The sequence below is a fragment of the Elephas maximus genome, chromosome 3 (assembly GCF_024166365.1).
Source record: "Elephas maximus indicus isolate mEleMax1 chromosome 3, mEleMax1 primary haplotype, whole genome shotgun sequence".
NCBI classification, from domain to species: Eukaryota; Metazoa; Chordata; class Mammalia; order Proboscidea; family Elephantidae; genus Elephas; species Elephas maximus.
The window spans coordinates 163309366-163327748 of NC_064821.1; the positions used below are offsets into that span (position 1 = coordinate 163309366).

The window sequence follows — 18383 nt, forward strand, 5'->3', positions numbered from 1 at the left end:
TGTCAGGCACCATTCTAAGCGCTTTGCAAGTATGTCATGGGCATCTCACATAACCCTATTAATCCAAAGCCAAGCCCAGTGCTGCCGAGTCGATTCCGACGCATAGCGACCCTATAAGACAGAGTAGAACCGCCCCATAGAGTTTCCAAGGAGGGCCTAGCGGATTCGAACTGCCAACCCTTTGGTTAGCAGCCATAGCACTTAACCACTATGCCACCAGGGTTTCCCATAACCCTATTAAATAGATTGATTTCCCAACTGAACAGATGGAGAAACCGAGGCGCGGAGAGGTTAAGTAACTCAGCCAAGGTCCGCAGCTAGTAACAGGAGGAATGGGGGTTAGAACCCAGGCTGTTTCCAGAGTCCATGCTCTCGACTTCTAGCGAATTCTATCCTAAAGTGAAGGGCAATATGGGTTCCACTACATGAACAGATTCAAGTCTCCTGAAAAGGGCTTAGTGTGTGTTTTCCGAGATAGGACGCGCTCTCGTGCAGTCCTTTTCTAGGCTGGGGCGCAGGGGTGTCCTGTGCGGGGCTTTGGGAAGAACCGATACACCTCGCTGGCGGCCCCCGAGTCTGAGGCCCTCTGATTAACTTTCAGGGCTGCCCAGGTCCTCGGGTCCCCCTTGGCACGGGCAGGTGCGGGCGGAGCGCGACGACGGCTGCCCCGCGCGCCGGGCCAGGCCCCGGACTGACCCGCGGCGGCGGCCGAGCGCGGTGGGGAGGGGCGGGGCCGGGGGCGGGGCCGCTTGCCGTGGCCACCGCCCCCGCCCGGAGCTCGGCTCGCCTGGGTGCAGCAGGCCGGGTTGGAGCTGGAGGGGGCGGGGACTCGGGAGGGGCCGGAGCGCGGCTGCTGGTGCTGTTACGGGAGGCGAGGGAGGAAGCGGCGCGTCCCCAGAGGCGTGCGCCCAGACGGACGGACGGACGCACGGACGCGCGGAGGGAGAGGGCTGGGGGCGAGGTCAGTGTGCTGGGCGGCCGCGGGCGGTGCCGGTGAGGGGGCGGTGACGAGGGGGATCCGGGAGCTTGTGGGGGGAAGTAGGGAGGGGCGACGGCTGCGGGCCCGGCGCCGGCTACGCTCGGGGTCGGGCCCGAGACCCCTCCTCTGCTCGGTCGGGAGCGCGGTGAATGCGCAGCGGCAGCGGAAAGCGGAGCCCCTGCTCTCTTTCTCACCCGGTCTCCTTTCTTTCCAGTCAGCGAAAAATAAACACCCGGGAAGGTAAAACAATAGCGGGGCCACCTGGGACGCGGCGCGCGCAGAGTGCCCACGTTTGGGGCGGGGGCCGGGGTGGAACCCGGGAGTCCCGGCCCCAGCTCGGAGCCCTTTCTCAATTTGCCCCCGCAGAGGATGGGGCTACCCGCGGCTCCGGGGCTCAGCAGGAGGCAAAGGGGGTTCCCAGGAGTGAAGCATTTCGTGAAAGTATTCCAGGAACAATCGGGCTTCCCACAGTTGTCCTGCTCTGGGAAGGGAAACTGAGGCGCAGGGCAATGTAAAGATTTACCCAAGGTCAGAAAGCGAAGGTTGACTGGCCTTGCCCAGGTACAGGACCCAGGTGTCCGGACCAGCCCAGCGTTCTGCCCTCTAGGTTTTGCAGCGGTTGTGTTTGCCTTTGATAAATCTCTGTGTGTTTGTTTTAGAAATCTGCTGGCATTGTGGGATCTCTTCAAGGCTGCCAAGCACCAACTTGCTTCGTGTGTCCTGGGCAGGTGTGGGGCAGGTGGCAGCTCGGTGACCTACCACCATGAATGAAGGCGGACTTTTTGATGAAGAAACCCAAACAGTGGATGCCCACTAGGTTGATTTGGCTCTCATAGGTTTTGACAAAACCTGCCCTGTTCCCTTTGGGGAATCTGAGTGAGGAAGATTACAGACACCTTCACTGGGAAGCCAAGGACGTTTCTGTATAATCAGGGGATGAAAGGATTTTCTCAGACTTTTTTCCGTTTTCCTTGAGGATTAATCCTTCACAAATCTACAATTCCAGCAAGGCGCACGATGTGGCAGAAGCCTGGAGCACCTTCAGAATTGGTGTGGACCCTCCTTTTACCGTAGGGGAGTTAGACACATGCCACCCCCAGTCCCCTCCTGCTGATCTCTTCTCTTTAACCTGCCCTCCTTTTCTGAGTTCAATTCTGTATCCAGAACCTTCCTCTGGAGCTATAAGTGGATTGCCAGAAATGAGAGATTAAGTGTTGGGAGAAGAGGAAGCGCCCTGTGTTGTGTCTTCTCTCAGCTGCTGACATGAAGTGCTTTTTCCCAGTGCTGAGCTGTCTGGCGGTGCTGGGTAAGTGGATCAGCTTATCAGTGCGATCGATGTGGAAGTTTAACCTGTGTTAGTTCCTGTAATTCCTTGTGGTTCTTTCCCATCAACACCAGGCTTTAGGGGACACCAGGAGGCAGCCAGTGTGTGTTGGAAGAGAGTACCCAGGGGTCCTCTAGGAGGAATGGTGCCATGTTGCTTGTTGTCTTTAAAAGGGAACATTTGCTGTTCTTACAGTGTCTCTGTCTGGTGCCTTGGGGTGTGAGGTCACCCATCTACAAGTCCCTGATTTAGGGACCCCCTGTGGGTTGTGGGCTCGTCTTGTAGTATTACAAGCATGGATGCTCCAGTGTCTTCATTTGTGTATTGGCCCACATTCATTCCTAATAGAAAGTGCCAACATTGTTCCGACTGCTGGGAAAGCTGGTTTGGTGGTTATAATGGTGACTTTTTTTTGAGAGGAAAGTGGGAATGGGTAGAATAGTGAGTTGAAGGAATGCCTTGCCCTGTGTAAGTGGCCTGTAGACTAAATATGCTTGAAGGTACTAGTCATATGCACACACACACACACACACACACACACACACACACACACACACACACACACAAAACAAAACAAACTTAGATCATATTCTGGAAAGAAGAGAGACTGCCTGCTAGGAGATTTGTTAGGATTGGGTTTTGTGCCCCCACAGAAGGTCAGAATGCTTAGAGAGGGAAGAGGAAACTGTGGCCCCAAGAGGTGAACCCTTGTCACTTCTCTTAAGGATTCCCTCCCCATCAAAGAGGCCCCTCATTCCAACACTCATCCATTCTCAAAATCCAAAATACGTCTTGTGTCATTGAGTGCCAACTTAAGTGTGGTATCTTAGAACACATCTCACGTCTTGGATACACTTCCCACCTGGGATCAGATGAATTCTATCTCCCTGTCTCCCCAAACCTCACACGTGAGCACACCCCATATGACTTGGTCCTCTGAATTAAGAAGGTGTCATCGCTGCTGCCAGTGGTTTTTGCATCTCCAAATCTAGGTGTCTTGCATTTACAGGGTTTATTTGTGATCTGTGGGCAGCAGAGGTTGCTTTTATGCATTGCCTACCCCCTTGCAAGAGTTAACAGGTGAATGGAAAGAGAATGCACTTCGGACTTACAGGACCTGGGTTCAAATCTCAACCTCACCATGATTGAGGTCAGAGTCTCAATTAAATGGGATGATACCTCCAGGGGCTGTTGTGACAAGGGATATAAGGTTGTAAACATTTCGACTGCCTTGAATAATGTCTGAAACATAGTAAATATGTTAATTCAGTGGTTCTGAAATGTGGGTGCACATTGAAATCACTGGGAGAGCCTTTAAAAATCCTGGTTTCTGAGCAACAATTAAATTAAATCATACTCTCCAGGAGGAGGGACCCAAGGATCAGTCTGTTAGGTCTCCCTGGTAATTCCAATGTGTAGTTGAGTCTGAGAGCCTGTGAGTGGGGTCAGTAGTGCCAACCCCCCTCCCACACATACACCAGCCTGGCAGTAAGTGTATTCAGTCTTCTGGCCGGGTGTGGGTGGGATGTAGGCCGTTGTCTCCATGTCTCCTGTATGCTCAGACACAGTCATCAAGAAGGCAGGTAGCACTCCATTCACCAGTCCCTAACTACAGTATTGGTATTTGTTATACGGTGTATGTTACTCACTTACTGTCTGGATTTGAATCAGTCATTAGTGATTCATGTGGGATAAGAGGACACAAACAAGGGAAGCCCTGGGGAGGTTTGGATGTGGGGTGGAGTGTGTGGTTAAGGCGGGAAAGAGGGTTGAGTGAAAGGGTGGGGCTGAGGGCAGGAGAAGGAACCGCCAATAGGAGAGCAAGGAAATTGTGACATTTGTGCCTTTTGTTTCTTCTGGCTGTTCAAGAAATGTAAGGCTGGCTGCTGGTCCCCCTGCTGTTCATCCTTTGAGCCACTATAGGACGAAGAGCTCAGGTCTGGCACCAGGTGTCACCCTCCCCTCCCCCCTCATGTATAAACAGGTGTCATGGAGGAAAATGAGGGTCAGAGTGGCCTTGAAGGGAAACAGTGGCAGAAGTCCAGATGTGGGTGAAGGGAGAAGGTTTGGGCTTGTGGATGTGCATATTCATCTCCACCTGATTTGAGGGCCTACTCCTGGAACCTCATTTTTTCTCATCACCTGATGGCTCTTAGGATGGGGTTGGGGGAGGGAGAGCCTGCTATTCCTTTCTTAACCTCGGAGAAGCAGAGGGTGTTTGGGGAGGGAATGGCACCCATGTTGCGGTCTTGTTCCCTGCTTGCAGTTTGGCATGGTCTGATTCACGCGCTGGCATTCTTGCTGTGTAATGTCAATTAATGTGTGATGTGGTGGCATAGTGGTTAAGTGCTACCGCTGCTAACCAAAAGGCAGGCAGTTCGAATCTACCAGGCGCTTCTTGGAAACTCTGTGGGTCCAATAGGGTCACTGTGAGTTGGAATCGACTTGAGGGCAATGTATTTAATGAGTGAATTTACAATAGGAAAGAATCCCAAGGTTTTATGTCCCTGTGAGTCACATCCCTGGAATAAAATTTTTTTTGTAAAAAGTTGGATAAGGCTAAGTGCTCTGCAAATTGAGAGTGATACAAGTGGTGGCCTGTAAAACTGACAGTTTGAGTTAGAAAACCCTGTGACAGTTATGTGCGGAGTTACGCGGGGTAGATTTCCGAGACGCCTGCAACCCTGTTGACATCATTAGAGCTGTGCTTTTCTGCTCCTTGCTTTGCCAGTGTCTAGGATTTGGGTCAGATTCCTTTTTCTGCCTGTCTGCATACTGATCTTTGCTCCAGTCTCTGTCTTGCTGAAGCTCCATGGCTTCGTACCTGCCCTCTTGACCACTGTGTCTTACTTCCTTGTGTTGCAGCCCTGGGTGACTCACCCAACGCAGGAGCCATTGGCTACCCACGCAACCCTTGTTCCAATTCTAAAGCCATCCTACCCTGGGCCTAACTGAGCCATAAAGATAGTGAAGTCTCCACTGTGAGAATGTAGTGGAACCAGAGGCTTGGGAGATAGGAGAGAAAGAGCAGGGGCATGTGTGAATGTGGAATGATTGTAAAAAGAGGGAATGAGAAGAGAGGAAGAGAGTGGTTGTGGCTGTGCCTGGGAGAAGCTCGTGTGAGTGACGGTGACATGGAAAAATTATAACAATCTGGGAAAAATAGGATAGGATTTGCATCTTCACAAACAGGAAGGGACAAATTCAGAAGGATGCATACAAGCTTTAGACACATAAAGCAAGTTTCAACTTTAAATAGTCCATGAAGAGTTAATGCCTCGCAGACCAGTGCTGATGTTGCAGCTAGAGGAAATAGCTTTAAAAGTGTTAGCAGTGAAAAATAGAGGAGATGGAGGACCTGTAAGTGGCTGGAGATCATTGGCAATCTTCTCCATCTGGAGAGAAGGTCATTTGTAGAGTTTGACTAGGATGGGTCTGCAGAAGCAATTACTGACTTCCCAGTTAGTTAGGGAAGGTTTCTGAGGGGGAGATGGTGCTTCTAAAAGAGGTTGAAAGAAACTTTGATGTACTGATGGGAGAGAGTTCAGAGGCAGGACTAGGGTGATCAAAGGCAGAATAGAGGAACAGGCAGAGGAGAGAAGTGTAGTGCTTTGGGGCAGTCATGAGAAGGATTCTGAAGGAAGAGGATAAGGCTCATGATTCATAGATGCGCAAACTTGACTGTCCCCACATTTGACCCAGAGGTAGTGCATTTGGCTTCCTTGGGGACCATTTGACAAGGGTGCTGGAGAAAGGAACTCCTGCCAGGAGGATTAAACCAGCTAGCATGCCTTTCATCTGAAACCACTGAGCTACCTCTGAGCATCCGGGGCTGTTTTAAGATGTCTCAATCTCCTACATTTTTCATTGCAGCAAGAGAATAACTATCTTAATACCAGTTCTCCTAACTCTAACCCTTACTGTGAACCAAGTCCCATCTGATTCAGTCCTCAAAACAACCCTCAAAGTAGATACTTGTGTTATCACTTTTTTATAGATGGTGAAATTGAGGTCCAGGGAGGTTAAGTAACTTGCCTAAGGTAGATTACTGTGGCAGGTCAATATGGTGATCCATAGTGTCAGGGACCCAGACTCTTCCCATCTTGTTGTTCCGTGTGCATATCCTCCATTCCCAAGGTCTTCTCCTGGTCCAAGATGGACCAGCCCCAGCCATCAGGAAGGAGGAGAGAAAGGGGTGGCCATGCCCTATAAATTGTGCACATCAGTTCTGCTTACATCCCTATTGGCTACAGTTTGGTCATGTGACCATACTTAGCTGCAAGGAAGGCTGGGAAATGTTATCCTTATTCTGGTGGCTGTGGGGGTTCTGTTATTGTAGGGGAAAGAGAGAACAGATTTTAAGGGAAAACGACTGGTCTCTGCCGTAGTCACAAAGCTAGTCAGTGTCACAGCAGGGTTTGGAAGTCAGGACCATTCGGTTCTAAATCTTGTGTTCTTTCATCTAACAAGCTGCCCCCTCTGTGAGTATGAGGCCCAGCCCCTGGCCTCTAAGAAGCCTTGTTGGGAAGGCATGAGTTAGATAAACCAACAGTTGTTATGTGGGAAGCAACATAAATCAGCATATAGTTAAGCACTCAATGTTGTGGTTTTAGCTGTAAATACTGTAGTGTTTATAGTGTTTACTACGTGCCAGTCACTGTGTTAAATACTTTGTATAGCATCATCTTCTGTATAAGTGCTTAGCGACCGTATTTGTCATGCTCATTCCTGTAGCCCTAGAACTCAGTCTCGTGCTTGTCACACAGTAGGTGTTCAGTACATTTTTTGATGAATGAATCATTTCCTGACGTAGGTGTTGTTTATGTATTGCTTTCCTTTATCAAGATGAGAAAATTGAAGGATCAGGGAGATTGAGTAATTTTGTTGAAAGGAAAAGAGCAAGAAATTGACTGAGCCTAGCAGTCAAACCTTTGTCTGAGCTCTTATTCACTTCACCAGTAGGGGTTCTTAACCTTTTTTTGTGCCATGGATCCTTTGACAGTCTGAAGCCTCTGGATCCCTTCTTAGCATTCGTTGTTGTTGTTAGGTGCCGTCCAGTCGGTTCCAACTTATAACAGCCCTGTGTACCACAGAACAAATCACTGCCCAGTTCTGCACCATCCTTACAATTGTTGTTATGCTTGAGCCCGTTGTTGCAGCCACTGTGTCAGTCCATCTCGTTGAGGGTCTTCCACTTTTCCGCTGACTCTGTGCTTTACCAAGCATGATGTCCTTCTCCAGGGACCAAGCATGATGTCCTTCTCCAGGGACTGATCCCTCCTGACATGTCCAAAGTATGTAAGATGCAGTCTTGCCATCCTTGCTGCTAAGGAGCATTCTGGTTGTCCTTCTTCCAAGACAGATTTGTTCATTCTTTTGGCATATAACATTTTAAAATACATAAAATGACATAATAGAATGACAGAGGAAACCAATCATATTGAAATATAGCTATTAAAATGTTTTTAAAAAGTTGCAATATAGCAATTTGCTTCCTTAATAACACAAATAACAAGAAGGTGCTCTACTACTGGCTGAAAATGCTGGCAGTTTGAACCTACCCAGAGACGTCTTAGAAGGCAGGCCAGGCGATCTGCTTTCCGAAAGGTCACAGCCTTGAAAACCCTGTGGAGCATGAGGTTGCCATGTGTTGGAATCAACTCAGTGGCAACTAACAACAACAACAGGTCTAAAAATTTTTGTAATTTTGAAGTAGTGGCGAGTGTAAATGATACTTTGAGGTACTTGCATCAACTGGTGCCCTGGTAGTGCAGTGGTTAAGAGCTACGGCTGCTAACTGAAAGGTCGGGACTTTGAATCCTTGGAAACCCAATGGGGCAGTTCTGCTCTGTCCTGTAGGGTTGCTATGAGTCGGAATTGACTCGACGGCAACAGTTGTTTTTTTTTTTTTTTTTTCATCAACTGTGATGTGATGTGAAAGCCTGTGTGATTTCTGTTGTGACAAAGTCACAGGTACTGGAAATGCTGCTATGTTGGTTGCCTGTATTCATCATCAAAGGAATGTTTAAAATTCAGTTAGAGGTTAGTGAAAATAAAGATGTAATTTCTTTTTTCTGTCCAAATGCACAGACCTCCTGAATTCTATTCACAGGTCCCTGCAGAATTCAAAGTCAAGTTCACTGTAGGCAGTGGGTGTTGGAGAACACACTGCGGGAAAGGACTTGGCTGGACTTTGAGAAATGGGCAGGGCCTGGGTGGGAAGACATTCTCTTCCCAGGAGGGTCCTGGTAATGCAGAGAACTTACAGCCCTAATGGCTGTGGAGCAGCCTTTTAGAGATTGGAGACAACGACTCTCAATAGTCTTAAGGCCCAGTTCAGGTGGGATGATATTGCACACAGAGAACTGGCTTAGTTTCTAATGAGTTCGGGACCTGGGCTTAGACTGGGTCCCTAGAGCCAGCCTGACCACTTGCACTGACCCCAGGCTTGGGAACTGGAGGCAGTAGCTCCAGCTGTTGACTTCCCATAGTCCCTGGCCTTGGGTGCCCTGTGAATCCTGAGCTGCGGCCTCTTAATTAATATTTTTAGGTTCCTTTGGGAGTATCCTCAGTTGCCGTAGTTGGCCACCTGTTTCTTTGCTGCTTCAAAGTCAGCACAACTATTCCTTATAAAAGGTTCTTTTTTAAATTTTTTTATTTCGAGGAAATTTAGGACACCTGTGTGTGAATGCCCCCCTGATTTTCAAAGAAATGAGCGGTTGCATCAAAATCAAGCTTGTATTTGTAGAAAATCACATGTTGCCAAATTCCCTCATCAAGAACCCTTTATTAAGTGACTAATTGTGGGCCACAGTGTCAGACACTTGACAAAGACCATGGCAATGAACCTCCCTTAACTGGAATCCCCAATTAAGTGGGACTTTGTTTTCATTTTTGAACTCCACTTTCAGAAGGGCAAAAAAATCACAAGATGTAGTAGCAGGGATTTATTCTAGAAATTAGCAGCTTCCAAGCAATTGTCAGCCCAGTCTCTACATCTTCCGCATCTATAATTATAGAAGCAGCAGAAAATGATGAGCCTGGGGCACTGCAAGATCCCAAATGAAAGATTAAATTATATTAACTCTAGCCAGGCTGGAAAGTGGTCAGATGTATTTTAAAAAGCTTTATAATAGGTTATATAAGAAGAAGAGTTGAAGCAAAGTTTCTGCCTCACCCTCGATTAACCCTCTAATTAAATTTACTGGATATTCTATTCTCAGTCATCGAGGTGACCCAGGCTTTGCTGAACACAACCCCAGTTCCTGTCCTCTAAGAGATGGTAACCCAAGGCCAGTGGTAAGGCAAACGGTGAATCAATTTGCAAATGGACAGACACTGACATATTCTTTCAGAGGATGTGTCTCTTATAGAGGGAGAGGCAAAGCACATTTGATTTTGTCCAGGAGAGAGGGATAAGGCAGGGTAGCTCACAAGTAGTCAGTCTGGAAAGCATTCCTGGAAGAGTTGGACTTTTGGGTACTTTTTAAGTAATAGGAGAGCGATGGCCTGGTAGAATTCCAGGGTATTCTCAGCACACGGGGCTGCTTTGAGAAGACTTCTAAAGGGGTGGAGAAGCCTGAGTGTCAGTGGGTCTTGAGTCGGGGACCTGAAGGTGCTGGTTGATAGAAATTGGAGCAGTTGGGTTGGTGTGAGGACTGTGGATTTGGGCCAGCGATAGATGGAAGATACCAGAAAGCTGTAGGTAGGTATCCTGGAGGTCCACTGGTGGACAGGATTCCAGACATATAAGAACTGTTAGTCGTGTTGCTGGGAGAAGTGGCCAGAAAGGGCGGGAGATGTTATTGAAGTTGGGGAGTCTAGAAAGTGAAGGGTGGCATGTTCCTGTACCAAAGGAGGAGCTTTTGTGTGTCATGGAAACAATCAGTGTAATCAGGGCAGATAGATTCTAACAAAACCGTCAACTCCAAGAATTAGAGGTCCCCTTAGTGGTGCCCTCTTCCCACCAACTTTCAGTTCCCTAGGCCTTCCCTTTATTTAAAGGCGGGGGAGGGGGGGAGGGAATCTGATGCTAGTTGTGTATTCTTTCTGATTATGATTCTTTGATGTAGTAGAGTTTCTGAGGTTTGCCTTTAAGATGGTATTATTGTTGTGTATTTAATTTTGTTTTTATTCGTAACACCGTTTTCTTATACTCCAGAATGCAGCCTGCCACCTCCTGCTCTGAGTCCACCTCTGAGAACACAGCCTCCGCTCTCAGCAGGGCCCTGACCCATGCCTGTGGCATTGATGTTTATGGCACCATGTTGTCAGCCCAGGACGTGCTTTCTATTTCCACTTTGGAAGGATCCATTTTATTAAACCCTCTTCCCCCAAGGAGTTCCATATTTTGAAATCTTTTGTTTCCCAGACAGACAGCATTTATTAAATAGTGATTAATCTGTTTTTCCTATGGGATAACCAGTATGGCCACTCACACTCAATATAATCCAACTCCAAAGTGAAATTACTTTTGTACTCTGGGTTGCCTCTGACCAAAGCACACACTTAATTTAGAGACCTTAGCCCTGCCCCTTGAGCTTAGGGAAAGTGGCATCTTTGTTGCATGTCTTCAGAATCTCCTGCTTTCATACCCCAAGTGCTACCCTTTGGGAGCCATAGGGACCGTGGGTACCCTAGGTGGTGTTTGCCCATTGTTGTTGTTGTTAGCTGCTGTCGAGTGGGCCCCCAACTCATGGCAACCCATCGTGGAGATGGCACAGGGCTGGGCAACATTTTGTCCGTTTGTGACTCTGAGGGTTTTCACTGGCTGATTTTTGGAAGTAGATTGCCAAGCCTTGCTTCCTAGTCTGTCTTAGTGGGTCTTAGTCTGGAAGCTCCTCTGAAGGCTTCAGCATCATAGCAACACAGAAACCTCCACTGACAGACAGGCGGTGGCTGTGCATGAGGGCCATTGGCAGGGAATTGAACCCTGGTTTTCCACATGGAAGGTGAGAATTTTGCCACTGAACCACCACGGCCTCCTTAATGACCCAATGCATAATTGGTTGCCTTGGTGACCTTGACTGATTGACTTAGCCTGGAAAGACTTTCAATAGGAAGAGGAACAGTGGAGTTGAGCAACCTTCTTTTGCCTCAGGTCAGACCACACCTACCCTTTGGCAACCAGGTCCAACCTATTCGTTTTTTATTCTAACACTTTTAGGGAATGAAATTTCACAACCTTCTAGGAGCAACAGGTCCATCAGGAAATCTTGATTTTCACTGAAGATTTGATTTGAATTAGTAATTATTTAAATCAGCAAATAAAGTGCTTTAGGATAAAGTGTTATATACAGATAAGGTATGACATACTGATTTCAGTTTTAGAAGGTAACTGCATTTGTTTGCTTTATTTTTTAAATTTCAATATTATGATAGAGGTAACAGGTGAATGTAGTCCTAGTGTAAAAAATTCACACAGCACAGAAATATAGAGTAAAATGTGGAAGTTCCCCTCTCATACCCCTTACTAAATTTGATATATATTCTTTACAGTTAGATATATATTCTCCTACACCTTTTTCTATAAATTTCTAGGCGTATGCCCAAACACATATAAATTGTTTTCTCCCATAAATGGAATCACATAGAACATATTTTGCAACAGCTTGGTTTGAAAGGGGTGATTTACCTCACTTTTCTTTTTCAGGCTTAATTTTATGGCCATGTTAGAACAGATTTGGTTATTTTATACCTAGCTGAAGCTATTATTTGTGAAATCGTTGGGAATAGTGAGGCTTATTCAGTACTTAACAGGTCAGAGTAATTTTGTCTTGCTGTATTAGGAGAGCAAGGGTCATAATAAAAATACTACCCTTCACTGTTAATGGCATTTAATGAGGAAAATTGACTTGTTTATTCGGGGCATTTTCTCCAAAAAACATGTAAGTTTGACAAATTAAGTACATATATATTTTATCCACTATTTTAGTTATTATTTTGAAATTATTGATTTAAAATGAGCCATATTTAAAACCCATTGACTGTCTTGGGTTTTGTGTCTCATTCAATCAAGTGTTCTATTTGTTCGTAGACTAGGGAAAAAAAAAGAGGTTTCCTGCCTTTTCAGTTCACAAATGATCCCTCCATTTAAAACGAATTGGACTGGAATAACATCTAAGGTTGCTTGCTACCAGCTCGACATTTAAGAAAGACTTTAACCCAAAGGAAGAGCATTTTTTTTTTCCAGTAGCCTTGTGGAAGCAACTCTTGCTGTAAAAAGATGATCATTTCAAAGTGTTTGGTTACTGCTCAAGGTCACTGGTATGACTTTCTTTAAAACTCCAGGAGCAAAAGCAGGTTTCTTGGATGGTTCACTTTTAGACCTGATTTTTAAAATAGCTGCTATTTTGGACGGATGGTTGTTAGATTCATATACCATAGTCAGCCCGGGGTTTGACCTTTACTACCCATTCTGAGACCACTGGAGGTAGCTTTTTTTCTGTTGCAGTCTACTTGTAACTCTTCCTAAAAAGGTTTTCATTCATTTATTTGAGAAATATTGGGGTGCTTACTACATGCGCTCATTCTTCCATTATCCCGAGTACTACAGAATTAAAATCATGAGGAACATTTTAAAGAGCCATCCAGTATATATTTTTTCATGTTTAATAAATAGATGAATTGAAAACACTTTGACATTAAAAAAAAAATTAAAAAAATTTTTTTTAGGGAACTGTATTTTATCCAAGTGAGTCTTTTTTTTTTTTTTTTTTTGCTGTTAATTAACATCTTTCCTTCTTATTTTGTTTTCAACTCTACCTTAGTAGCCATGGGCTGGTTACAAATTCTCTGGACTGCTCTGATATAGGATGGTTAGGAGCAAGACAATAAAGGCCAATGAGACGGAGGAGATGGTGGTAAAACGAGGTCCAGCCTTTCTCTTGAAAATAGGCAGTTTTCATATCTGAAGTCCTGGGTATGTAGAATGTCCTTATTAACAGCTAGGGATGTTGTCTGTCTACGGGAATTGGGAATTTATTTAGCTCTGAATTTCTGGGAAGCCAGAACAAAAGAGAGAAAAATCACAGATTTCGCATCAGATGGGAGACTTTCTTCTGAGGACCTTTATATCGGGGTGTGTGGGAGTTGGCTGTGATGGTAGTAAGGTTGATTCATCCCCTCACCTGGTACTCTGCCTTCCTAAAAAACCAAACCAGCTGTGTGCTGTGGACTCTTGGTGACTCCATGTTTGTCATAATAGAAGTCTGCTCCACAGGATTTTCAGTGGCTGATTTTTTGAAAGTAGATTGCCAGTCCTTTCTCTCGAGGCACCTCTGGGTGGATTTGAACTGCCAGCCCTTTGGTTAGCGGTGAGTGTTAACTGTTGGCACCACTCAGGGACTCCTATGAACTCCCTACAAAGTCTACAGCGTGACCGCTCAGGAAGCCAAGGAAGAGGGGGCTGTGTAGACATAGCTCAGGGTTCTCCCCATTGTTGGGCCTGTTTTCTAGAAGTGGTTGTATCAGCTCAGAGGGGGCTAGGCCTCTCTGGGTCTGTAGCATATCAGGTACCTTCCCCAACCTGGGGTTTACCCTGTAGAAGGCACTGATAGGCACTTTTCTCACTTTTTTGTCACTCTCAAGTGACCTCAGAAGTACCAGATGCTCCTCCCCCTACTTCCCCCGACCCCAGCCCCTGCAGTCCCTAGGCCCACAGGCCCAAGGCAGGCTTGTAAACCATGCCCATTGGAAATCTCCATAGCCCCGAAGCAGGCAGCTGCTGCTTCCAGTAGCCTATGTGCAGGGCCATGCTTGTGCCACAAGCAACACTTCCCAGAGGCCTTCCTGGTTTTCCCAGTCAGTTTTGCTTGGCAGTGGTTTTGTGTTGATTTGGAGATGGTTTTCTGTTGGGAATTCTGCCTCTCAGACGGACATGATTGTTAGGTTTTTAGAGGAGTGATTGTATAGATGGATTTGTTAGCCTATCCTAGGCTCACCCCAAAACTAGACAACACCTTTGTGACACTGTTTAAAAGTGATTTGCTGAACAGTTTTATAATCTGTCTTTTGGTATATCGTTACAAAGATCATATTCCGAGCACTTCTGCACAGGTCTCCCACCTTACCTCGGTCAGAATGGGTGATTGCAGCTTGCTGGGTGTTTCTGCACCTCTTTGGCTGAAAGGGAACCCTGATGGCGCAGTGATTAAGTGCTTGGCTACTAACTGAAAGATCATTGGTTCAAATCCACCAGCTGCTCCTCAGGAGGAAGATGAGGCAGTCTGGTTCTGTAAATATTTACAGCCTTGGAAGTCTGTAGGGACCATGGTCTTGGGGAACATTTAGCTTAGTTGGCATAATATAGTTTATAAAGAAATGTTTTACGTTCTACTTTGGTGAGTAGCATCTGGGGTCTTAAAAGCTTATGAGCAGCTGTCTAAGATACTCCACGGTCTCACCTTGTCTGGAGCAAGGGAGAATGAAGAAAACCAAAGACACAAGGGAAAGATTAGTCCAAAGACTAATGGATCGCATCTACCACGGCCTCCACTAGACTGAGTCCGGTACGACTAGATAGTGCCTGGCTACCATGACTGACTGCTCTGACAGGGTTCACAATAGAGGTCCCCGGACAGAGCTGGAGAAAAATGTAGAACAAAATTCTAACTCACAAAAAAAGATCAGACTTACTGGGTTGACAGAGACTAGAGAAACCCCAAGAGTATGGCCACCAGACACTCTTTTAGCTCAGTACAGAAGTCACTCCTGAGGTTCACCCTTCAGCCATAAAACAAAATGAGACTAAAGAGACACATCAGCCCAGGCGCAAGGACTAGAAGGCAGGAGACAGGAAAGCTGGTTGAGAAGGGAGAGTGTTGACATGTGGTGGGGTTGGTAACCATTGTCATAAAGCAATATGTGTACTAATTGTTTAACGAGAAGTTAGTTTGTTCTGTAAATCTTAATCTAAAGTGCAATTAAAAAAGAAAGATTTACAGCCTTGGAAACCCAATGTGGCAGTTCTGTTCTGTCCTATAGGGTTGCTATGAGTTGGCTTGAACTCGATGGCAGTGGGTTTGGTTTTGGTTTTAGCTGAGAGGAATGGCGTCCATAACTCATTTCTCATATTTTTACCAAGAATCCAGCTCTTCTGAGCATTTCACCCCAGCAGTGAACTTCTAAAAAAGAAAAAGTAGATCGAGAACAAGTGCAGAAGGTTGGCGGTTCTAGTTTACCCAGAGGCACCTTGGAAGAGAGGCCTGGTGATCTACTTCCAGAAAATCAGCCACTGAAAATCCAATGGAGCACAGCTCTAGTCTGACACACCTGGGGTCACCATGAGTCAGAGTTGACTCAGTGGCAACTGGTTTTCTGGTTAAACTTGAATTTATTTTGGAAGAATTGTTATGGGTGGCATGTTTAATCCTCTTATTTTAAAGATGAATTATTCTGCAGGTGAGGAAAAGAATTTAATGGATGGGATGAAGGGAGAGTGGAAGGAGGACTAGAAAATGCCCTTAACAGCAAATGAGCAACAGACTTGGGTGTTATGTCGGCTTGGCTTTAATTAAAGCATTATGCAATAAAAACATTTTCCTTCTCATTCTCACCCCCACCGCCGAAGAGCTGTAATTTCCCATATTTGGAATTCAGGGAGAGTCAGGCCTCATTTGAGGGTAAGGCCAGCTTCAATCTCTGCTTTGGGGGAAAGTCAGTAAATATGAGAGCTGGAAGGCTATGGTATTTATGGTGAATATATGATTATGTGCCTCCTTGTCATAATTTATTCAGCAGCCCCTGACATCCTGGAGCTGGTGCTGTGCCCATCAGTAATCTGACTCCTGTTTTCTTCTGCATATTTTCCCTTTCACAAATGTATAGCCATTCCGCCTTCATCAAGTAGGCTTTTACTCTGTGATCTGGAATGGGGCTGACTGAAGTCATGTGGAGGATTTTTAAGTAACTAATCTCTTGAGACATTCAGAACGTAATCTCCCCGAGCCAGTGATCATCCTGCCTGCATCCCAGAGATTGCAAGGGTCTGTAAAGGCGCAGGACAGGACTTTGGCATCCTTATAGAGGCTGGGTGTCCTCCTTGTTGGCGACAGGTTTTTGTCTGCTTTTGGCAAGGAAGGGGCCAGGGCCTGCTGATCCTTTGCTGTGTCAAGAGAGCTCAGGATGCTCCATGAATGTGACCAGTGTGTGACTAAACCTCTGTGCTGGTGCAGAGAACAATGACAGGCCAAACACGCACGGGGACCCTGCCCAAGCTCATTGAAGCCTCTGCTGTGTGTCCTAGGGCTCGCTCCTAGGGAAATTCTGCAAAATAGATAAGAGGCCTGCTGGTCAGTGGCGTTTACCAGCATTTTACTTTAAGTTATATCAGATTTATCAAAAGATTGAGGTACATGATCTAAAACTCTCATATACATTGCTTTTAATTTGAACATGATTCATGTAATATGTCGTCTGTTGAATTAAATTGGGTTACGGTTACCCTTCAAGTTATTTCTTTATTTTCTGTTTCCGCCCGCCTTCCGATGTTAATTCGGGTTCCATTTTGGCTATCAAAATGTCCTGCGAGAGAATTTGGAGATTATTATTCTATGTGCAGCCTTTGATACTTTTTCTTTATGCGATGGTAAAATCCCTAACAACGTGGACTAATGAGGATTAGTTTGAATTAGTAAAATGTCTGAATTACCAAATATTTTTCACAGATTTCACTGTTACTGCTTTAAGTAAATACTCTCACTCAGGCTAGGCTAATGGAGTGCCTAATAAAGACCCTTGGGGGAGCCCGCTTTCGTAGAGAAATATGAATGATTTGCAATTATCTGTACCAATTATTTATGTAAATGGGGTTGCTGAAATACTACCTCGTGCTGGAAAACAGTTTGTTCTCTGAAGTATTTTAAGTAGTCCCTGTGAAACCCTGTGTATGCCGGTGATTTGTAAGCTGTATAAAGACCTGTTTTGTGAAGACATAACACAACTTTACCAGCAATATCAGAAATTTTAAGTTAGTGAAGCCCCTGATCCCCCGGCCTCCTAAGAGTAGATTAGAGCATGCTGTCCTATGTCCTAGTAGGTTATGGCATCTTAACTAGTGTGTTGTAACGTGAATTAATAAATGTAACAAATATTTAATGTGTGTCTGCTGTGTGGTCAGCATTGTGTTATATGGAGGTGGCACAGCTGTCATCTTTGTGTAGCTTACAGACTAGCAAAGAAGTCAAGAGTAAGCAAATATGCACATGAAGTATGGTAGTGAAGCTAGACTTGACATTATTTTTGTCATTGATGATTTAGTGCACTAGACTGTAAGTTCCATCAGGCTAGGAATTACGTCTGTGTTGTATGTCATTGTGCTCCAAGCCCCTCCTTGCCTTTTGCCTGGCATAGAGTAAGCATTAGGTTGAATTGTATGACGTTGCCATTTTTGTAAGTTAGAAACTATTGAGTATCAGCAGTGTTGCATGGTTCGACCTAATAGTTGCTCAGTCAATATGTATTGAATGTCGAATGCATGTCGTAATCAATGAAGCTCTACAGCAGGCTGCATTTAACACCATTTTCTCTAGCCAAGGAAATGCCAGCCTTGGTATTTGAAAAACAATTCCAAAACTTCAAAGAGCTAAAACTTGTGGACGTGCAGTATAGATATTTGGCATCAGTGGGGCTTGAGAGCCTGGTGTTCAATATGTTTTCTACGCAATGGTTGGTACGTTTCCCAGCCTCAGTCGGAGGTCCTGTCGGTAGCCCAGAGGATCAGAGAGAGTATGTAGAAAGCTGAGGTGGGGGCGGGGGCATGGATAGGAGCAGGGTGGCCTGGAGAGGAAGAGAAGCATCCAAACAGCTGAAGGAGGTGAGTGAAGGGAACACTTTTCCAGCCCAGAGCTCACACGCTCATGTACTCATTCAGCAGATTCTGTGTGCTCATGCTACGGTCAGTTACTTACCTGCAGGCTCTGATGTTCCTGACCTTGAGCCTCCTCTGGGACCAGAACTTCTGCCTGGCGGGTTGTGGCTGGACTGTAGACCACTGGCCTGTGGGAGGCAAGGGTGAACCGAGGAGAAGGTCCTACTGGGAGCAGCCCAGCTCACTGTGGAACTGGGAGCTGAGCCCAGGCT

The 18383-nt window shown here is 45.9% G+C and overlaps 1 protein-coding gene across 3 annotated transcripts in view; it reads left to right on the forward strand.

Moving 5' to 3' along the window:
• Nucleotides 1-873: 873 nt before the first annotated feature.
• Nucleotides 874-18383, forward strand: part of IGSF3 (immunoglobulin superfamily member 3) — a 124096-nt gene continuing 106586 nt past the window's right edge. Inside the window, exons 1-2 of one of the 3 annotated variants that reach the window (XM_049879990.1) lie at nt 874-961; nt 1639-2285. In XM_049879990.1, the coding sequence (XP_049735947.1) occupies nt 2243-2285 (43 nt within the window). In that variant the 5' untranslated portion in view covers nt 874-961; nt 1639-2242. Of the gene's footprint in view, nt 962-1055; nt 1220-1638; nt 2286-18383 lie in introns of those variants that run through there. The other 2 variants (XM_049879989.1, XM_049879991.1) reach the window with 2 other exon arrangements.